The sequence below is a fragment of the Colletotrichum godetiae genome, assembly GCF_030913485.1.
Source record: "Colletotrichum godetiae strain CBS 193.32 chromosome Unknown BDP55scaffold_14, whole genome shotgun sequence".
In the NCBI taxonomy this organism is placed as follows: domain Eukaryota; kingdom Fungi; phylum Ascomycota; class Sordariomycetes; order Glomerellales; family Glomerellaceae; genus Colletotrichum; species Colletotrichum godetiae.
Genome location: NW_026851262.1, coordinates 304527 through 326103, shown reverse-complemented (window position 1 = coordinate 326103; position 21577 = coordinate 304527). Strand labels below are relative to the sequence as shown.

Here is a 21577-nt window from a genome sequence, read left to right as displayed (position 1 = left end):
TGGATGGCGATCATCTGCAACCTACTCAGTACATGGATCAACAAATTTCGCTCTTCTTTCTTTACCACAATTGCCACGGAAATTTCACAATTGTTGCAGGACTGGGCCACTGGCGGATCTCTCTTTTGTTAGCAGGTAAAAGCGGTGAATTCACAGTGACTGTACCACAGCACAAGAGACTACACTGTGTGAAAATTGCACATCAAGAGGAGCAACAAGATACTGCCATCTTAAATGAATTTATGAAGCTAGGTCGAGGGTATAAAATCCTTTCCTACTTCGGCTTCATATGGCTCCAACTTCGAGCCTCGCTATCCCACTCTTCATACTCTGTCATACCATTCGTCTTCTGAATAGAACATTAAGTCAGCTCTCAGGCAAAACCCCTTCATCATGACATCTAAAACTTGTCCTATTACCTGCCTTCCTGTACCCGCTGGCCAAAGTCCGCCGCCGCGGCAGGAGATCACGGCTTGGTGTAGCAAGGCTGATAACGCGATCCAGGTGTCACTATTCATACAAGCTCTGAACATCTTCCAAGCCATTGACCCATCTGACAAATATCCCACTACCAAGTGGTCGGCATTCATGGTTTGCCAGCCCAGTCCTGGGATACCGACCCATCCCCCGCCCAGCTCGATATGAAGTCCGTGGACGACACACCGTGGTACTACTGCCCCCATGGATCTCTCATCTTCCCTACTTGGAACAGGGCCTACGTCGCCCTTTTCGAGCAGTTGCTCAGCGGGATCATGACAGACCAGATCCTCCCCACTATTGCGAATAAGATCGTGCACGACGTATGGGCCTTGGAAATTCGGCGTTGGCGCCTGCCTTACTGGGACTGGGCCACGCCCCAGGACTACATCAAATCATGCGGAGTGCCCGAGATCGTGTCCTAGGCCGATGTTGACATTATCTCTTTTGGAGGCAGCCTGCAAAGATTATCGAATCCCTTGTATAAGTTCACAGCTGCAGTCATTAGTAAATTCAAGGGAGCTTCACCTACCATGGGCGATTCAACAGCGTTTGGCAAGTGGGCAGTCCTGGGTGATGATCCGGTAAGTTAATAACCGTTGAAGTTGAATTCATACTCGGAGTATCGATCTGATTTCGCATATGCAGTTCTCTGCTTGCTCGGGAACCAGCCGGTATGGGATCACCAACAATGACACTCCGACACCGCAAGAAGCTTTGGGCGTTGAGAACAACGGCTCAGTTGCCAACGCTCTCGACATACCTCAATGGGTTAAGATGGAGTTGAAAACTGGGAAAAACCTAGATCCCAACATGAAAGGCTCTCTTCAAGACCAGGTCCATCGCCTCTTGACTCAGGGGTACTTCTCAAACTATGCGACTTTTGCTACTACTGAATATGGTGACAACGATCTCAAACCCCCTCCTGCTACCGGTTGGTTGTCTATCGAATTCCTCCACAACTGCGTTCACGTCTGGACCGGTGGAGCAGAGCCTAGCCCAGGCATAGGGCACATGTCTGACATCGGTGTTGCCGCGTTCGATCCTATTTTCTGGCTGCACCATTGCAACGTTGACCGGCAACTGGCAATCTTCCAGGCACTCAACCTGACGCATTGGTTCGACGGTGGATCCCCAACAAAAGATGAGACAGCAGACGGTCCTCTGCACCCCTTTCATTCTGATACAAACGCCACCCTCGTTACCTCGAACGTCTTGAGGAATATCACGAGTTACGGCTATACGTACGATGATCTCAACGTTCCCGTTCAAGATCTGAAGCAAGCCATCAACGAGAAGTATGGGAGTCTTCGAAAGCATCTCAAAGCGAACCCTGATGTTGGTGGAAGGACGAATGACTACCTCATCAACGTCCGATATGACCGGTATGTTGCTCAGCCCCTCCTCGCGTCTTGACATTGGCTGACTCCTCTTCTCCAAGATTCGCCTTGAATGGACGGAGATACGCCGTCCATTTCTTCCTGAAAGGAGATATCCCCAGCGAGCCTTCCGAATACAGGGCGTCGCCAAGTCATATTGGCAGCATTCACACGTTCTCAACCGAGTACTGGACTGCTGGCAACAAGAACGGGGTGGACTGTCAGAACTGCCAGAGCCAGCAGGAAAGGAGAGTCAAGGCAAAGGCGCAGATTCCAATCACCTTGGAGCTGTTGTTCCGCGCCGTGAGCCTCGATAATGCGTGGTCGGATCTGAACTATCTCGAAGCCGAACATATTCAGCAGTACCTCGAGCAGCACCTGAAATGGGTTGTGGTTGCCGTGAGTCCTGCTATCCCACGAAAAGCCGAATGTTGTGTCTCGTTGCTAATCAAATTGCGGGACAGGTGCCTGGAGAAGTTATCCCAACGGATAACTTCCCTGGTCTCAAGGTCGTGGTTCACGCAGGCAAGGGCCACCACCCGGAGGACACGACTCAACCGTCCAGGTTCCACAGCTACAGGCCCATGTGGAGCGTCACGCATGGCAAGGCCGGTGGAGCGTGCCGCGAGGACGGTATTGTGCACGCCGAGGAGCTTCAAGGCTAGATCCAGGCATCCCGGAAGACGTCGTTCCGGAACGGATGTCTCTCGGTAGGGATCCACTATACCGTCGGGAGCCGGAGCGGCTCCAAAAGTCAAGGTTTCTTGAGGCACAGCTTCCGATATCTAGCAAGAAATAGCCTTAGGTATTCTTCTCCTCCTCCAATATTGAATATCATTTCCATATCCGGATAATCACAAGAACATAGTAATGTCTTCACACCATCGACTGATATCCAATCCGGTCGCAGTCTCTTTTCTAGAACACGCAGACACGTGAAGTACACCGGCAGTTGGTCGTGAATCTACAATCAACATCTGTCAATTTTCGCTGATCCGTCTGAAATAAAAACCCACTTCGTTCGTATCGTCCCTCGCGGGGATTGGTAGGAACGCCCAAGGACAGGGTCTCGAGTCATGGACTCGGACGCTGCGACAGTGGCATCCGGGGGCAAGGATTCGCTGTCGCTTACGACTTCTTGGTCACCGACTTCTTGCTGTCGCATTGATACGAATAGTCATAAGGAGGGGCAATCGAAGAAACGAAATTTCTCTGTTCTTGTTGTTTGCATTTACTAAATAAATCAAACTTTATTCTTGGGGCCAGGGAGACCGTCTAAGTGAGCGGAAAGCAAACCTGAAACCTTCACAGAATCGTTGTCATGCCTTCACCAAGAAGGACCCCTGCGTCATCGAGTCCTGCCCAGCCTCAGTCCCCTCATTACAACGCTGAAAACGCTGAGAATACTGGGAACGCTGAGAACGAGGCAGTGCTCGCTGCGGAGGAGGTGATATAATCGGTCTCTGTTGTTCAGAATGAATGCTGATATCAGAACTCGTAGGCGGTTGACGATGCCACTTCAGATTACGGAGTACGAATATTCGGCACTGCCTTAGCTATTCAATCCAACCGGTTCAGCTAATAAAGGACTACGTAGGGTACTGCATCGTCAACAACGAGTGTGAGCGCCTCTATTCTCGACTATAGAAAGGAGAACGGCAGGACCTATCATCGGTACAAAGATGGAAGTAAGAACTTTTACACCACCGAGACTCCGTATGATGTTCAAGCTACTGAAAGACGTAGAATATAGCTACCCCAACGATGAGAGGGAAAACGATAGACTAGGTGAGTGTCCTTCACCGTGAAGCCTCCAGAGACACCTCTCACGTAAGTAGATTTGCAACACAACCTGTGGCTCCTTACTTTCGACAACCGTCTGGGAACTGCACCGCCGAATGACCCAGATTTCCCGGTAAATCGTGTTCTGGATGTTGGTACGGGAACTGGACTATGGGCCATTGAGTTCGGCGATGAGCATCCCGAAGCTGAGGTCAGTCTCATCGTCCCGAAGAAAAACAACGACTGACGCATTGTAGGTCCTTGGCATTGATCTTTCGGCTGCCCAACCAGAGTTGTGAGCACTCCATTTATTTACCTCACGTTATTATATGGAATTGAGACTGTGAGACTGACTATCTCAGCGTACCTCCGAATGTCAAGTTCGAGATTGACGACATTGAAGAGCCATGGACCTTCTCGAGACCGTTTGACTATATCCATAGCCGCCTGATGACATCAAGCCTCGCAGACTGGAGAAAATACCTGCAAAATTGTTACGAGTAAGCCGACATCAACCGAGAGGGTCACCACCGGGGATGTGTGTCAACTAACACCCCCAGCAATCTCGCACCTGGTGGCTACCTCGAGCTGAACGAGATGGACCTGATCCCGACCTCAGACGACGGGACTCTTACCGATGATCTCGCCTTCACTCAATCCCTGAAACTCCTAGGCGAAGCAATGGAGAAGCTGAGCCGCCCGTACCAGGACATACCGGAGCTCAAGGACATGATGGTTGAGATCGGGTTCCGTGACGTCGTCTTGGAGAGGTACAAGTGGCCGACCAACTCCTGGCCGCGGCACCACAAGTACAAGGAGCTCGGCGTCTGGCAGAATGAGAACCTGACGGCCGGCATGGAGGGCTTCATTATGGCGCCGTTTACGCGGATCCACGGGTGGTCGAGGGAGGCGGTCCTCGTGTTCCTTGTCGATGTACGGAAGGATATCAATGATCGGAATATCCATGCCTACTTTTCAGTGTGGGTTTGACAGTTGTGAAGCTGCGTGGTAAATCACTGACTGGGATTACAGGTATTCTGTTTGGGGGAGAAAGCCGGCGGCGAATGAGAGAGGTTGAGGTTTGCTGGAGCAATTTATGATTTGGAGTTTCGTTCAATTTTAGCAGGCTTTTGCAACTGGCACTCCCTCACTAGGAGTGAGCAGTTTGAATGATATCCCGCGTCATTTGGTTCCCCTCCCTCTCAGAACATCTTGACACGTGAGTAAATACCTCGCATTATCTTCTGCCCGCCATCTCCCACTTATGAAATGATCAAGTCATGTGTTCTGGTGAGGAACGAAGCCCGGGCGTGGTTTAAGATTCATGCTCGAATGACTCGCTTCACTATGCCATTATAAAGCGCGCCCTCTTCTAACCGAAAGATCCGACGAACCTCCGACTCGATTGCCGTTCGAATGTTCACGAGGATATAGACGCTGGTGCGAACATGAAGAGGGCAACGAGCGAAAATATGCACCTACCTTGAGCTGTGTCCGTTGATAACAGCCCAGCTCCCCGCAAGAAGCCGCCAACCAGTAAAGGAAGGTTGCAAGTGAGGCAAGGGAGGGCCTGCCAATCAGACAGAAGAAGCTTACCACAGTAGAGCTTCAAGCAAGGTGAAAGTTGACAACTCACCACGTCCAATTCGCTCACTTGAAAAGAGCTCCTCAGACTTCCATGTAGCTCAGATAGCTAGCCACCGTCTGCGGCAACTGAAGATAGGGTTGTCTTGTGGTTCGTATTCACCATGAACGGAGTCCACGTTCGCAACCAATGTAAAACACACGGAGGCCAAAAGCGGGTTGAAGCTGGAGCTACCCAGGCTTGCCGGGTACTCTGAGAAAAGAGGGAAAAAAAGGAATTAGGCGTTCGTGCCGAATCCAGGGACAAAAGCCGCGCAGGGGCCAACCGCCCACACGAAGGAGTTTAGAAGGGGCAAGCGGCAAGGCCTCAGTGGCTCAAACGGATGGTTGCAGTCCACCGCCTGCGGATACGTACCTTGAACCGTAGTGGGCGGGCACATTGGAGCTCGAAGGTGAGGTGGCTGTTAATAAGGTGCAAATACAGTGGAGGTTTACTGCTGGTGCTGCTGGAGACGGAGACAAGCGAGGTATCGGGTGTGCTAACCACCTTATAGTTCCAATTGTGTGTGAGGTGTGTGTGGCCGGTACTTCTCCCCCTCTCGAGTACCTGGGCGGGGGCGGGTGGCCACGGCAAAGATCCATGTACCAAAGAGAGGTGCAGGTACATCCCAGCGACCTACCCGTTCTGGGTGTCCTGTCTAAAAAGTGGGTACCTCGGACCTCTGAGCACTGAGCAGCCATCGCGGGAGGCTCGAAAGGACACATTGTACCAAATCTGAAGTCATCCACGCCATTCAGGCCAGCTTGCCCTCCGAGCACTCCATTTCGTTCCCTTCGACACTCAAAAGTCGCTCTCCTTCTTTTTCGACACACCAACCCAAGACCCTCCACAGTTTTACGGCCCTGCCACGACAACCTCTTCCGGAGCGCCAACGTCAATCCTTTCCTCTACCTCTCTGTCTTTCTCCTTCGTCGCAAACCCTCCCACCCCCCAATTACCTTTGCCGAAACGTCAAGGTCAAGGCCAGCCCTCGGATCTCAACTACGGTTAACCCTCTTTTTTTTCACCTCACGGTTCAAGACCCCCGGCTCTCCACCAGAAAACTCCCGTCACTCCCGACGACCACAACGACGACTCGAAAGAAATAAAGTCGCCAGATCGAACAGCTGGTCTGTCTGTACCTTCTTGTGCAACAGCCACGTCTACCTCTCTTACGACCTCACTCCCTCCGTCGATCTCCCGTTTCCCACGATGGCTCAACAGAGAGGCCCTTCCTACGGCTTGGGTGCCGGTGGCCCCTCGGCCTCCTTTGGCGGCCCCAGTGGCGACAGCTCCGAGTCCAGCCCCCTGGACATGATCCGTCAACAGACAAGCAAGATTGAGGACATGTTGGACACTCTCAGCGAGCCCCTCAAGCCGTGAGTCGGACCCTCGGCATCTTGACAGGGAGCTGTCGGACAGCTCGCCATCGCGTGAGCCTACTGTCGGCTAACAGTGATTGATAGTTACCTGCCCGCCATTGGCCGCTTCCTGATTGTCGTTACCTTCCTCGAGGATGCTCTCAGAATCATTACGCAATGGAGCGATCAGCTCCTGTACCTTCACGACTACCGCCACAGTACGTCCGCAAATCTACAATACCTGCGCCAGTGAATTGGATGCTAACCCTGCACAGTTCCCTCGGGCATCACCCACCTGTTCCTCATCGTCAACGTCCTGGCCATGGTCGCATGCTCCACCCTCGTCATTATCCGCAAGTACTCCGACTACGCAGTCGCCGGCCTTATGGGCGTCGTCGTCACGCAGGCTCTGGGATACGGCCTGATCTTCGACCTCAACTTCTTCCTCCGCAACCTGTCCGTCATTGGTGGCCTCCTCATGGTCCTCTCCGATTCGTGGGTTCGCAAGACAAAGGCTTTTGCTGGCCTGCCCCAGCTTGACGAGAAGGACCGCAAGATGTACTTCCAGCTTGCTGGCCGTGTCCTGCTCATCTTCCTCTTCGTCGGCTTCGTCTTCAGCGGCTCCTGGTCCGTCTGGCGCATCATCACCTCCCTGGTTGGCTTCGTTGCCTGCGTCATGGTTGTTGTTGGCTTCAAGGCCAAGTTTAGCGCCACTCTCCTGGTCCTGATTCTTAGCATCTTCAACATCCTTGTGAACAACTTCTGGACTGTAAGCTTTTTTAATGGTCCTCTTCCAATGCCTGAAATTTGTGTGCTGACGATTTGCAGCTCCACGAGCACCACCCCCACAAGGACTTTGCCAAGTACGACTTCTTCCAGATCCTCTCTATCGTCGGTGGTCTCCTCCTGCTCGTCAACGCCGGACCTGGACAGTTCTCCATCGACGAGAAGAAGAAGGTTTACTAGGAGAAGAACTCCTGAGGGAGAAAACACAAAGCCCAGTTTCGGAAGGGCTGATCATACCTTTGGGGAAAAGAAAGACAAGACGATCAAAATCATCTAGTCGCTTTCTTGGCATTACGAACGGCATTCAAAAGGCTTGCAACCTTGTTCCCGCACTGCAGTTGCATTTTTTTTTGGGCGTTGGGTCTACGGGATCCCATCGCCGCATATATATGATGGGTAGACACAGAAAGGATTCAATAGTGGGAAAAGGACAGCTCAAGCAGCGCGCTTAGGAAATGGAGAAGATATATTCAAGTTCATCCACGTTTTCATCTCGAGTTTACTACTGAATGTCTGTAAGCGGGAAATTCACCTGCTGTGGAATATGACCCCTAATCCTAGTCGAAGGCGTCCGCCAAGCTCCGGCACTAAGGGCGAAGAAGGGCTGGAATTGGCTCCTCGGTCGAAGTGACTTGCATCAAAGGTGGCTCTCATCCGTCCCCGCGAGTGAGGGGAACACCAACCGTCGGGTAGACTCTTTGCGATTGGGTGAGATTTGGTGTGGATCATATGCAGGTCTTCAACGACCCCTCTGAGAATCGTATGCAGGATTGTCGAGGACTGGCATCATTGTTCCTGTCGCTTACTTGTTTCTTTCAACTATCCTGATTTGATTACATGACCACTCCAAATTTGTTTTCCCCCCCAAAAGCCTTTCTGGGTGATTCAGCCGAAGCTTGGACTCACTCTTTTACCATTTTTTTTTCTCGAACTTGTTCGTTTTATTCCCATGAGTTGAGGACTCTGGTGACTTTCCATGTTGAATATTACTGTTGAAGAAAGCGGTGTAACCTCACTTCAACCCCTCCTCTGCATCTCTCCAGCATTAACCTTTACCGTTTTCGAATATATCACGACGATTCGGCTTAACAACCAATACATGTAGGAATTCGGAAAGGCCCCTTTTTGAGAGTCGACAACTAACTTACTTCAGACAGCCAATTGTCGTGAGATAAAGTCAAAAAAGATCAGCTCGTCGAGCAAAGGGGGGGGGAAAAGAGCAGAACCCCAGGGCAAAGAAGAGAAAATATTCCCTCTCAGAGTATTGCAGAACCCCGAGAGAGAAAACCCAAAGAAAACCCAGATACTCGTCACATCGTTCCCCGCCCCAAACAATGGCTGAAGCAATAGGCACAGCAATAGGCGTAGTAGGTTTCCTAGGCCAGCTCTTTGACGGCTGCGTCAAAGCCTACGGCTACTTCTCCGCCGCCGCCAACCTCGACGCAGACTCGCAGCGGCTGCTCTGCAAAGTCCGCATCGAGGAGATGCGCCTCGTCGTCTGGGGCCGCGGGTGGGGCGTCGCTGAGGGCGAGGGACGGCTGGAGGCGCATTTGAATGGGTTCAGTCGCGAGGCGGGGGATCCGCGGATGGCGGGGTTAGCGGAGGGGATTATGAGGGAGTTGCATGCTACTGTTACGGACTTTGGGAGGTTGAGGGAAAGGTATGGGTTTGTGGAGGATGGTGGTGGTGAGGGGGGAAAGATTGGGGCGAGCGGTGATGGTGAGAAGGGAGGGGAGGGGAAGAAGAGGGATTGGAGGAGGGAGATTTCGAGGAGGGCTAAATGGGTTATTGCTGGTATGTTTTCTTCCTTGGGCTTCATCTTGTGTGTATGGTGTCAGGTTGCTGATGATTGTGTGATAGACAAGGAAAAGTTCACAGCCCTCTTGACAGACTTGAAATGTGAAACCTCCCTCCCAAACCTCTCTCTACATACACTCAATATCAGTACACTAACACCAAAAACACCAAGACTTCAACGATGGCCTAGAACAACTCTTCCCGCCCCGCCTCCTCCCCTCCCTCCACCGCTCCTGGCGCCACTCCCTCCTCGACTCGGCCAGCCGCGACGTAGCCCAGCTCGCCCTCCTCGAGTCCTCCTCCGCAGACTCGTACCCGCAGCTCACCGTCTCCGCCAACCTCAAAAAGCTACGCATCAACCTTGACGCCGAACCCCAGGCCTCCTTCCGCCCGACCTTCGCCTTCCGGATTCCCCGTACGGACCTCGATCTCGGCTCCTCCTCCTCCTCGCCAACGACGACGACGCCGCTGCTCTCGCCACCGTTACCAATATCTCCCACCCCCGGCACCAAACGCCGCAACTCCTCCACCGCAAAAGCAGCCTCTTCCCCCTCCTCATCCTCCCTAAACCTCCTCTCTTTGACATCACCAACGACAAACACGACCCGCACCCACGCAACACACACAACCCACGGTCCAGTCCTCGTAGAATGGGTCGAATACGACCCCTCGTCCCCAGACGAGCGCTTCCTCCACCTCCGCCGCCTAGACGACCTCGCCCGCATGATGCACTCGGCCTCCTCGAACCACCCAGACCTCCACACGATAGACTGCATAGGCTACACCGACGACTCAAACAACGCCCGCTACGGCCTCGTCTACCGCTGTCCCTTGTTCTCTCACTCATCCCTACCCACGTCCTCCCCGCCCACCGCCAAGATCAGGACCAAGACAAAGTCCACCACCGTCACTACCACCGCAGCAGCAGCAGCACCACCACCACAGCTTCAACCACAACCAGCAACATCTCACTCAACCCTGCACGCCCTAATCTCCTCACCAGACCTCAAAACGCCCGACCTAGACGACCGCATAACCCTCGCATCAACACTCGCCTGCGCCCTCTGGTCCCTCCACTCCCTAGATTGGCTCCACAAGTCCCTCTGCAGCGCAAACATCCTCTTCTTCCCCTCCGCCGCCTCCCTCGCCGCAACCCGCGCCACCACCGTCTCCGCCGCCGTTGTCCCGGACATCGGTTCCCCCTACCTCGTCGGCTTCGATGCCTCCCGCCCCGATTTCGACGCCGAGATGAGCGTCAACCCGCGGAACCCCAGCATTCTCGACCTCCACAGGGACCCGCGATCGCTGGGCTCAGGCCTCTGTAGGAAGCAGTATTGCAAGGGTTACGACGTGTACAGCCTCGGGTTGGTGTTGTTGGAGATTGGGTTGTGGAAGGTGCTGCAGACGTATTACAAACCGCATTACTCGGCGGAGAAATGGAGGGACAGGGTTATTTTGCCAGTCTTGGTTCCGGGACTGGGCAGCAAGACCGGAAAGCTGTATAAGCAAGTAGTTGAAAAGTGCCTTACAGCCAAGGACGACATGTCCAGTAGCGAGGCTGGGCAACTCATGGAATGGGTGGTCACAACATTGGAAAGCATACGCACATAGGACCCTAGCTATTCACTACGGCATCAGCGAAATTTAGCTTATGCAGTCCAGGACACAATAAGAGGAGGAACACGAGGCCGGTGCCTCGGTTGTCATGCATTCTCTGATAGCAACTTGCAGTGTGTGAAGAGTGTCGAAGGATGGTGATCCACAAGCAAAGGTGATACGCCCCCCTCGAAATCCCAAACCAGTAATAGCAAAGTAAAAAATGATATAAAACAATACCGCCGAGGACCTGTCGAGTTGTTGACTGACAGTACCCACGGACGGCTCAATCCGGTTTCCTGTCCCATGATCGCCCCTGCCATCGCACAAGATTCATATCAGGTCGTGATATTCTCCAGGAGAGGTTGAGTGAGTTTTCGGGCGTTTGCCAAGCCAAAACCAGCGAACAAGAAAAGTTGCGCGTGTCTCTGCACCGTTAAGACCCCCGACCAGAACAAAGCTTGAATTTTTTGGCTGTCATGTTTTACAACGACCCACCACCTCAAGCGCAAGTCTGGGCCCGGAGCGAGTTGGGGAGCACCCCATCGGCGAATCGTACACCGGTTCGGGGTGCGCGCCCGGTGATGGCCGGCTTGCCCTTTCTGAGGATCGTCTTCTGATCCGGAGAAGTGGTTCGTTTAGATGAAATAGACGGGCCTGCAGACGAGGTAGGTGTCTGGAGGCGTGCCACAGACCCGTCGGATTGTCAATCGATACCGTGCTGTGTCTTGAGCTGCGCTAAACGAGCCTGGCGAGCCTCGAGGTCCTCTTTTGACTTGAGCATCTTCTCTGGCTGGTGGTACAGAACTAGTCGCCAAGTAAGTATGGATCCACAATTGTTCAAGATGATCGACAGAAACATACCGATGAGGTATCGGTTCTGGAAGTTGAAGCCGTTGAGCTTGTCGCAAGCTTGCTTCGCATCCATTACGTCTTCATAGACGACGAAGGCGGTACCCTTGGTGCCGCTTGCAATGCCCTGGCGGACCTGTCTGTGGTAGAGGTCAGTATTGAGATCGAGGAAAGGCGACGTTTGTCATCGACGAGAGGTGCGTACCGAATTGGGCCGAATTTTCCGAACAGGTCGAACAACTCCTCTGGAGTTACGTTGTAGCTATGTCGGGGTCAGTCATTGATGCCGATCGTCGCGTGGGTCATTGTCGGAGGGTTGGGTGAGGCTTACCTCAAGTTCTTCACGAACAGAGCTCTGTACGACAACCAGTCAGTCATGTCTCTCCCATCAAGTAGCACGCCGGCCAGGGTAGGTATCAAATCGGGGCACGGAATAAGATCGAGGAAGGTAGGTAGTAGGCGAGGCCGGACGGAGGTGGTCGGCATGGGCCGTGGGGTGACCTTGGCCGGCAGCCGGATGTCGTGTGCGGTCAAGGCAGGGAAAAGATGCAGAGATATACCGGCCTAGCAGGTAGGCAGATTCGCGACTGGAAGAATTCGGACTTACCGGTTGACTTCTGGGGCTAATTTACCGCCGCGACTACTCATCTCTCGATGCTCGGATGACGCTGAGAGTGTTCGATTCGGGTTGGTGAACGCTCGTGGAAAAGGACAAGGACGCGCTGGGGGGGGTGTGTGGTGAGGGATTGACGGATGTTGGGATAGGATCTGGAAGTTCTTAGGAAGAGCGAAAATGGGGAGTAGGCAGTAAATGAGGCGACCGACTGGCGGGAGGCAAGGATTGGGCGAAGGCGTCCACGTGACATGGCGGGCCCCACAGGCCGTCACGCGGTGGACCACTCATCATGCGTTCCCCGTCATGGAAGGACTGGACACCAAGACACATTTGCACTGGGACAGTGCAGCAGGCACGGCAGGGCCGCAGTTGCACGCAGAGAGGCACAGAGGTTGCGCTGGGGAACGGCACACCGCACACCGTAGGTACTGGGTACGTACTATGTAACCCGCTTCGGCTTTCCGCAGACGTGGCACCCGGGCAGACACGCAGAGTGCGAAAGACGCACCCGCGGCACCGAACGCCTATCTCGGTCTCCGCTCACTAAATCAACAGTCGCCGGATAGACATTGGCTGGCTCATGTCACTGCCACCCTTGATGCCACTAGGCTAAGTCTTGAGGAACCACGCACTTCTGCCATCTCAGTATGTCTGTCTACCTACCCTGATGGAGGTCAGGCACCTCAAAAACCGAAGGAATGCCATTTGTTGGTATGCTGTCAAGCTGGTACTGGTGCCGGATGCTGATGTAATGATGTTTCCAGAGGGAATGGTTGCCGGCCTCGACTGGACTTGCCCAATTTGAGGCACCTCTGCATTCCCCGAGTGAGGGATGGGAAGTCAAAGTACCTACATTCGTCCAAAGCAACAGACACCTTGGGCTAAGTACCACCACTCCTAGGACACACCTTGACACCGCACCGCTGGGCAAGTTGGATAAGCCACCGGAGCTTGAGCACGCCATACACGTATTGCAATCAATGCGAATATTTACGCTCGCCATGGAACACGCTCGAGCAGACGATTCTCATGCATTGGTTCCTGAGGATCGCCGTCGCCCATTCCACGTACAAAAGTCACTGCAGCGAAAAAGGTCGACGAGTGGACCTTTGTGCAAGTCACAAGACTGGGCCCCAGATTGCGTAACTTGATCAATGCGATAGCAGCCTACCAACCAGGTTATCTCTGCTATCGCATAATCTGGGGAAGACGAGGAGGCTCTGGGTGAGGCACCCCTGTGGACAACCTAGCCAACTGTTCGAGAAGGGGACTTGGAATTTTGGACAGTTAGTGCTAGCATTGCTGGGCGTCTTGGCTGTGCCATGTATCCGTGCCTGATTGAGGTAGGTGATCTCCAATGAGCTGGGCCGAACTGGTTTATCATCAAGGCCCTCTGCAGCAGTGACAGGCCAGGAACTTTCCCCCTCATGTCATGCCCAGCGCCAAGGTACCTACGCGGTGGTTTGCTATGTGTATGAGGGCGGGTGTTGTTGGTCATCGATTTCAACAAATAAAGACAATACCAGCGTCATCAAGCCACCAAGTCCATGGCCTTCACGCAAATGCCGCCGTTTTATGAGATCCCGTTTCTTTCATCGATAGTTCAATTGTTTCAATGGACCGTTCGCCATGAGCCAGCGGCCGGTTCGTGTTTCTATTTTCCCACCTAGACTCCGCGTCAAAGCCAACCTAAACAAGCCTCCCAAGGTGCCAGGCTATGACGCTGAAAGGGAAAAGGGGACCTGGCTCGCCAGGGGATCCGCATGAGGCTAAACAACCACACCTCCAGCAGGTTCTTGTTCTGCTTACTAGAAACGCTCTCCTGGAAACAGACCCGACTTCACCTCATCAGCGTCATTGCCGTTGTTAAGGTATTCCTTTACGACGGACGGAATACTCACCCCTCCTTCGCAACTGCCTTGCCGTGTTTCTTCCCCTGCACCTGCCGCATTTAATTGCTTTGTCCTTTGACGCTGCAACTGGATGCCATTGACTGCCCACAGCACACAATGGCGTCCTCAACGGCCCCCAGGCCTCACTTCAAAGGCAACTGAAGAAGCCCAACCCCTTGGGATCACCATTAACGTCGGCCCGGACTCTCAAGTCAACCTCAGGTGCTTCTTACTCAATTTTAGTCCACTGCCCTCTATCTCAGACCTTTCTCCGGAACAATTCACTTCCTTCCCAAAATATTCCTCGCAACCTCGACAGAAAAAAACTCATTCTTTCTTACTCCATCACTCAATCCGTCACTCACACCACCCACCCACATCCATTTCCATACATAGTACAAACATACATACATACAAGCTTCTCAATACGATATCCTGTTCATTCGCCTGCGTCAGTCCACCCACATCATCAGCAATGGCGCATGCACTAGCAGACAACGTCTTCGTCGGATTCGACGTCTCCGAAATCGACAAGCCATTCTTGCTCGACGTCCTTGCTGCACCCGGCACACCCTGGGATGAGAAGCTGGCCATCTACGATCTCGGCCTTTTCAGTGGGTACGAGGATTGGAACCTGATGCTCGAGAGTGCGGCCTCAATCAAGGAGCAGAGCCCGGCTAGATCCCCTCTCGATGCACAAGACCTCCTGGCCTTCGTCCCGCGGGTTAAAGAAGCCGCGCTAGCCGCCGCGAAGCTGCGTCAGGGTTGGGCTGCGACTGATCAGTCCATCAAAAAACTAGCCACGCTTCTGCGGGTTCATCGATCAGGCATCGTTGCTGAGCCCCAACCTGCCGTCATCAAACGGGAGCGAATTATCAAGCGAGAAGGCGTCTCCAAGCGTGGACAGGACGATGAGGAGGACGAAGATGAAGATGCCCAACCCAACAACCAACGAGTCAAGCGACGCAGAGTCGCTCCCAAACCATCCACATCTCACTATTTCGCGCCTTCTGCGGCCGAACAGTCGACACGCATCCAGTCAAAACAGCCATCTTCATCTTCATCTCCGTTCGTTTCCGACGCAGTTCGAGCCTACACCCCAGCAGTCATCCGCAATGGTATCGCCACGCCCAATATCACGCCGCGCAAGCAGTCTCTTGAGATTGAGGCCCCGAATGACACCACCGGACAAACCCCGAAGGAATCGACCAGCGAGGCCCAGAACGCCGCTTGTGCGGCTAGGGGAGCGAATGACGATGACGCCGGCGCTTTAAAAGCCAGCGGCCCGCAGACAGCCAGGGATCTTCGGGTAGAGACGCCATCCTGGCCATCCCCGCCCAGCAGTCCGTCCCCGATGAACTCGTCCGAATCATTGTCCCCCGAGGACTTGAGCCGGATCAAGTCGGAGCACTAGGTCTTGCCGGCCCATCGCCGAAGCGGAAGCTGGCTGTGAAATCGCCCTTCTTCAATCTGCCTTCACCAGCCAAACAGTCTCCTAGATCGAAACGCGGCGCTGGTCTTGTATCAACGATCCCCTTTCCGCGACTTTCGGCTCCGAAATTTGGTCTCATTCAAGAAGAGTTTGCACACGAGCCGTTCTGGCTGCTTGTGGTAGTGACCTTCCTCGTCAAGACAGCTGGGACGCTGGCCATCCCTACGTTTTACAAGGTCAAGGAACGCTTCCCAACACCCGAGGCTTTGGCCGACCCAGAAGCGACACCGACCATTACGAGTATGATTCGTCATCTGGGGCTTTCAGTTGTGCGGACAGCAGCGATACAGCGGTATGCTCGAGTCTGGCTCGAGAAGCCTCCAACAGGAGGGGTTGTTTACAGAGTGAAGAATTACGACAAGAGAGATTTCGAGGCAAGCGTACTTCGACCCGACGGCGATGCCGGCCAAGGCTCGCCTGAATTGCCGAAGAATGAAGACGTCAACGATGCATGGGAAATGGGTCACTTTACGCAAGGCAAATATGCCCTCGACAGTTGGCGAATCTTCTGTCGCGACGAGCTTTTGGGGCGGGCCCAAGACTGGAACGGCAAAGGCGCAGCGCCCAATCTCCAACCTGAGTGGATGAGAGTGCGACCCGATGACAAGGAGCTTCGGGCGTGTCTCCGCTGGATGTGGATGCGTGAAGGATGGGAATGGGATCCCGTCACAGGTGAGAAGACAGTTCTTAGAGATGAGATGCGAAGGGCAGTGGATGAAGAGCGCGTCGGATACGATGATGCGGGAGGGTTGAAGATTCTTGATAAGCCGCGATCAGCCTCGAGATGAGGCGTCTTCTATTGTTTTCGTCAAGTATCTGATGATTTGGTTCAGCCGCGAGCTGGATATGATGATAGTTGGTTGATACCCGCACCGGAGAGGGTGCTGCATTTACAGCATAGGAAAGCGACGACAGACTCCTGTCAGGAGACGGGAAATTTCAGTATATCGCAGTGGCCATTAGCAATAGGCTCCAGTCCCAACGGGCTATAATGAAGTTTCTGGATGCTACTATCCATCCGAATCAGCCATGACTTGTGCTACAGCCTACATCCAACGTTCGCTCAACCATCCTAGCTCCTCACCGCTGAGTTTACCTTTCTCAGCTGTGTCAGTCTAGCCGTCAACCAATCACATTTTATAGTTGTCCTCCAGGCGGTCTTACTCGTGGTACGACATTTCAAAATCCCCCCGATCGTCTCGTGAAGTCAAAATCTTGTCTTACACGCCGTTGCAACCGCATGTTGCCTGACCGCACACCTGAGAGGATGCCACGTTTTTCACTTCCCTCCATGTGTCGACCCGTTCTGTGAATGTTCGCTGTGAAGTACCAATATCTAGCCATGAAATCACATGAAATCACAGATCATAAGTGAGACAAACATATGAGGTGGTTGGCTCGTCTAGAAAAGGCTGGCGTACCTCGGTGAAAGTGAAAGACGCCCACGGGTGAGGTGTAAGGTGCCCCGCATCGCCCTTGCTGAGGTTGCTGCAGGCGAGCGCGGGCCCTGTACGGCTTCTGCACCGGGTGCCTTAGCGCTGAGACCCCACCACCCTCTCACAGAGCATCCAGCGCCGGGGCGGATGTCACCCGCATTAGAGCAGTGGAGGGGGAGCGCCCGGCAGAAATGGGGGAGGAGTGGAGGGTACAAAAGGCAATCGCTAAGATAGACTGGATCGTCCCTTCCCCCTCCTTCCCCCACGTCCAGAACGATCGCGTGGTTTTGTTCCGGAAGCCACCTCGCATTCGTTGACGTATATCTTTTCTGTATCTTACCTTTCTCACACCATCCTCTTTTTCACCTACGGCCGGAAGCTCACGTTCATTCGCGATGGGGTCGCAGATTGATTCGCAAGACGAGTTCACGGTGCTCGTCACCGGCTTCGGCGTACGTTTTCTGCACATCTCCACTCGCTCCCGTTCCACTCCCCGATTGCCCCTCCTTTCCTGCCCCGCCATGCCCGCCGCGGCGTGCCGACCGTCACCTCACGACTAACGACGAGCGACGCGCATGGCTCCACGAGAACAAACATCCTCCTTCACGAAAGAAGCATTGTTCCATAGCTAACAATTGCTCTATTGCAGCCTTTCAAAGCACAGTACCCTGTAAACCCCTCCTGGGAAATCGCCCATTCGCTCCCAGCATACCTACCGCCCCTCCGTGCCAAGAACCCAAAAGACCACCACTCTTCAACCTCGACCTCCTCCTCTCGTCCCCTCCCGCCGGTTCGGATCCTCGTTCACCCGGAAGCCATCCGCGTAAACTACCAAAACGTCCGCCGCCTGGTGCCTCAGCTATGGGATCCGGCAACCCACCCGCGCATCGACGCGACCGTCCACATCGGCATGGCTGGACCGCGACTATTCTACTCGATTGAGCGCCGTGGTCACCGGGACGGGTACGCTTTCCCCGACGTGGACGGGAACAAGCTCGAGGACGATGATAGGCGGAGGGAGGAGGGCGAGAACTGGGTGTGGTACGGCATGCCGTCGGAGATTGAGACGGGGTTGGATTTGGCTGATGTGCTGGAGAGGTGGAAGGATCACAGTCCGGTAAGTTTCTGTCACAGGGTTACGAAATTCTGTTGCTCCTGGGTGAGGTCGAGGGTGGAAGAAGAGAACTGACTTTTTGCGCAGGAGGGGTCCGACCTTCGTATATCCGAAGACGCTGGACACTACCTCTGCGACTTCATCTACTTCTCCAGCCTGGCGCATCTGTGGAAAGCGCAGAAGCACCGCAGGGTAACGTTCCTCCACGTACCATCCGACGCATCCGAGGCGTCCGTCTCCAGAGGTACCGAACTGGCGATACAGCTGATTCGGTCCATTGCCGAGAGTGAGCTGGGCCGGAGACGTAAAGGGGGAGAGGAGGAAGTCGTGAGTAAGGATGACAAGATTGCGGTTGAGCTGCGAGTATGATATTTGTGACCAGCAACTATGATTTCTAACGAGCATGATGAACCACGGTTGGGCAGGATACACATGTCTGAGTACCTGGGTAGGCGGCGGAGCACCGGGGTTAAGAAGGGGGCATTGGGATGCATGACGGATCTAGCCTGGAGTTCTTTGTGCTATTTGCGTCCATATGGTTCAGCTAATCTAGCAATATCAAACGCACTTTACAGCGAGGTGACGAGGATATCTTCAACATCTTTCTTTTTGTGCTCATGGTCTTGTCAAGGATGCAAAATGACGTGTCTGCTTACTGTACTCCCGATTGGACTTTAGCTGTGTCACGATCAAAAGACCTGAATGAGAATTCTTACCGAGAGGGGCGGGCACTGACTGAGCTGCATCTGGCGGGCATGGGTTCAAGTACTTCGGTCCAAGTCTCACTCCTCAAGCTCTTCTCCGACGAGCAGTGTTAAAAACGAAGTGACCTTGCGTGCTTTTTTAATGCACTCTATAATCGACAGCAGCTTGACGACGAGTATGTCTCTGAGTGCGGGAGCCTGACCAGCATCTGCTTGGGTAAAAGGACGGGCATCCGTAAACCATTTCTATGCTCGGTAGAAAGATTGCCATACGGGTCTATTTGTAATCGCATTTAGCAAGAGATTCTCGATATCTATGCTCCCTCATCTTCCGTACCCCACGAAATGTTCCCGGACGACGACTATTTAAGACGGCGATTCCATCTTGCCCGAGTCAGTTTTTATTATTAGCCAAAGTCATCGAGCCGTCATCTCCTATAATGCGTTGTGAGTCCTTCTCTAACCTTCCAACTATGACCACCGCCCCTCCTCACGGCCTCGACGATCTCGAAAAGGTTTCTATACATATACTGAGCTCTCGTTCATCAACTAATTATTCCATGTTGAACATGAGAAAGAAAGATACGGCTGTTGCGAGGTACCTGTTTCGTGACTTGGCTCTGGGCTTAGCCCATCTGTATTTTCGATTTGGCTTGCGCCTAAAACTCTTCTACCCTCAGGAGTATATCGAGGGATATATCTCGAGACGATGATTCGGGATGCCTTCACTGATGATCAGTCCGTATATTACAGAAAAGAGCTCTCAAATATGCGATAAATCGTGGCCGGAATGGATGCTGTATTCTCCTCGATGCCCTCTCACGTCAAGCCCACTACCTTAGTAAGGCATCTCACGCCGCCCACCTTCAATTAATGTAGGAAGCAACGCAACCGCCTTTTCTCTACTTCTAGAACTAAAACACAATAGCAGACATACTCTGGGTTGTCGATCTACCGAGAAAGACATGGTCACATGGTCTCGCTCCTTTCCATAGATGGCACCAGCAAACCTCCAGCGTATGCCTCATAGCAATTCTAGTGCATTCCTACTCTACCAAAAAATATCGGGCTTGATGGTTGAGGGGTGAAAGTCGTGGGCTGCTGATTAGTTCGTGATTCTCTGTACTCTTCAGGATTCCGGCGTTCGAAACCTTGGTCGGCTCCTGTTGTTTTTGCTTTTGCTTTTTCTTGTTTTTCTCCTATTTAAGAAAAAAAAAACACTTTAGAACTATCTCAAGATCTAGACTCCCGCTTGCGTGTTAGCTGGTAGTATTTACCATAGCATTGGGGATTCGGTAGAAAGGTTAGTATAGAAGGTGGCATAGGCTAGGCAAGCGGCCCTTCTGCCCACCTCCTTGCACTTTGGAAGAGTCAATGGGCCATGCCCAACTGTTCCTCCTTTTATATCCTATAGACACAGTAATACATATCATGTTATATTTCGTCCAAGCTAATGGGATATCCTACTAATATGTGCACGAGAAGTTTGACATGATGTAAAGGTACCACGGGTAGTGATAAAAAAAGCTACCAACATCTCAATCTAGTAGAAAATGCCAAAAGAGACAAACAAGCAAAGGCTCAGGTGCCCAGTTCTTAATTCGAACTGGACCCTTACGAAATCCTCCATCCGTTGACTTCTTGAGATTTCATACCAAGTTCTGTACTAACGGACCATAGCGTTATACCGCTCGACCATGGGGATCGATTGGGCTTGGTTGAGGTAAGAGTGACTTCAACTTCAATATAAGGTAAGGCAGGCGCCCTTCCTATAGATCGAATGGAATATAACCGTCAGGTATCGAGCACCACCTCATGAGGAATAGGGCAGATAACATAACTAAATACATAACTATCAGGTATGCCAGACTGCCGAACATTTCATTGCTCTCCGCCGTGGTTCGAACGCGCCCCATCCCTTCCATATCACTCCTTCCATACCTCTCCTCAGGTAGCAGCCTGCACCTCACGCCACCCCAAAGAGATCCGATGCAGGCACCTTCCTATCCGTCAACCCAGCAGCGTAAAACTCGATCCCAGCGGTAAAGATATAAAACACTTGATCGATGCCAGGAAACAGAGGCTTCCTCAGCGCAACAGCGTCAACGCACCCATTGAACCCAGTCCCCTACAAAATATCTCACGCCTCCGTGAGCTCCAGCTCAGGCTTCGGCGGCCACTCAATGGCATAATCATCCAACGGAAGCCCAGGGATCACCGTCACCCTGACCGACTCATCTCGACCTGTAGACACGGCAGCACTCTGATTATCCCCCACAGCCACAACAACGCGCAGCCGAGAGAGTGCGAGGGGGGTCGTTAACGGGATCGCGGCATACGGGCGTAGCGTCTGCTTCGAGGAGGCGTGGGGTGGGGTGGGGTGCGCAGATGAGACCGAGACTGATGTTCACAAATCCCGTTCAGGAGAGGATATCACCTCCCAAGGCTGGGTTGATGGGGGCAAGGGCTGCAGCAGAGAGAATTTGCCTTTCTGGTCTTTGCGTTGTCCGTCGAGGACGCTGGTGGGGACGAACGTCGTAGATCTTTTGAAGGATGAAGGAGGCTACACCGTCGCCTACGAGGATGCCGATCTAGGTGTCTCCCATTTGGAGGGGTTTGAAGGTCGAGACGATGTCGTTGACGTTGATGCCGGCGTTGTTGAGGGCTAG

The 21577-nt window shown here is 53.1% G+C and overlaps 9 protein-coding genes across 9 annotated transcripts; 8 read left to right on the top strand and 1 right to left on the bottom strand.

The window, feature by feature from the left end:
• Window positions 1-393: 393 nt before the first annotated feature.
• Window positions 394-2603, top strand: BDP55DRAFT_714015 (uncharacterized protein; the record flags this gene model as incomplete). The annotated part of the gene is made up of 6 exons (XM_060578257.1): window positions 394-578; window positions 713-895; window positions 935-1061; window positions 1126-1862; window positions 1919-2255; window positions 2321-2603. The coding sequence occupies 6 exons, from the start codon at window positions 394-396 to the stop codon at window positions 2519-2521; spliced, it is 1770 nt and encodes a 589-aa protein (XP_060431386.1). The 3' UTR covers window positions 2522-2603.
• Window positions 2604-3177: 574 nt separating this feature from the next.
• BDP55DRAFT_630342 (S-adenosyl-L-methionine-dependent methyltransferase) lies at window positions 3178-4716 on the top strand (the record flags this gene model as incomplete). Its single annotated transcript, XM_060572137.1, has 9 exons — window positions 3178-3303; window positions 3358-3387; window positions 3454-3544; window positions 3603-3644; window positions 3695-3849; window positions 3896-3933; window positions 4001-4138; window positions 4199-4618; window positions 4671-4716. 9 exons carry the CDS (start codon window positions 3178-3180, stop codon window positions 4714-4716), a joined length of 1086 nt encoding a protein of 361 aa, XP_060431385.1.
• A 1758-nt stretch (window positions 4717-6474) lies between these two features.
• On the top strand, window positions 6475-7589 carry BDP55DRAFT_727104 (SURF4 family protein; the record flags this gene model as incomplete). Its single annotated transcript, XM_060579245.1, has 4 exons — window positions 6475-6641; window positions 6729-6841; window positions 6899-7392; window positions 7452-7589. The coding sequence occupies 4 exons, from the start codon at window positions 6475-6477 to the stop codon at window positions 7587-7589; spliced, it is 912 nt and encodes a 303-aa protein (XP_060431384.1).
• Window positions 7590-8743: 1154 nt separating this feature from the next.
• On the top strand, window positions 8744-10817 carry BDP55DRAFT_548991 (prion-inhibition and propagation-domain-containing protein; the record flags this gene model as incomplete). The annotated part of the gene is made up of 5 exons (XM_060568895.1): window positions 8744-9203; window positions 9270-9308; window positions 9379-9621; window positions 9748-10022; window positions 10152-10817. 5 exons carry the CDS (start codon window positions 8744-8746, stop codon window positions 10815-10817), a joined length of 1683 nt encoding a protein of 560 aa, XP_060431383.1.
• A 499-nt stretch (window positions 10818-11316) lies between these two features.
• Window positions 11317-12410, bottom strand: BDP55DRAFT_83781 (uncharacterized protein). Its single transcript, XM_060581255.1, has 5 exons — window positions 12262-12410; window positions 11986-12009; window positions 11860-11916; window positions 11667-11794; window positions 11317-11609 (listed from the first exon to the last, which is right to left on the bottom strand). The coding sequence occupies exons 1-5, from the start codon at window positions 12300-12302 to the stop codon at window positions 11509-11511; spliced, it is 351 nt and encodes a 116-aa protein (XP_060431382.1). The 5' UTR covers window positions 12303-12410; the 3' UTR covers window positions 11317-11508.
• A 1600-nt stretch (window positions 12411-14010) lies between these two features.
• BDP55DRAFT_83750 (uncharacterized protein) lies at window positions 14011-15736 on the top strand. Its single transcript, XM_060581254.1, has one exon. It carries the CDS (start codon window positions 14254-14256, stop codon window positions 15574-15576), a length of 1323 nt encoding a protein of 440 aa, XP_060431381.1. The 5' UTR covers window positions 14011-14253; the 3' UTR covers window positions 15577-15736.
• On the top strand, window positions 15606-16442 carry BDP55DRAFT_548921 (methyl-CpG-binding domain-containing protein 4; the record flags this gene model as incomplete). The annotated part of the gene is made up of 1 exon (XM_060568879.1): window positions 15606-16442. A coding segment is annotated over one exon (837 nt), but the record flags the coding sequence as incomplete, so codon positions are not given.
• Window positions 16443-17485: 1043 nt separating this feature from the next.
• On the top strand, window positions 17486-18573 carry BDP55DRAFT_692718 (uncharacterized protein; the record flags this gene model as incomplete). Its single annotated transcript, XM_060577149.1, has 3 exons — window positions 17486-17542; window positions 17740-18207; window positions 18292-18573. The coding sequence occupies 3 exons, from the start codon at window positions 17486-17488 to the stop codon at window positions 18571-18573; spliced, it is 807 nt and encodes a 268-aa protein (XP_060431379.1).
• Window positions 18574-20605: 2032 nt separating this feature from the next.
• BDP55DRAFT_714008 (uncharacterized protein) lies at window positions 20606-21577 on the top strand (the record flags this gene model as incomplete). Its single annotated transcript, XM_060578256.1, has 4 exons — window positions 20606-20631; window positions 20768-20950; window positions 20982-21058; window positions 21189-21577. 4 exons carry the CDS (start codon window positions 20606-20608, stop codon window positions 21575-21577), a joined length of 675 nt encoding a protein of 224 aa, XP_060431378.1.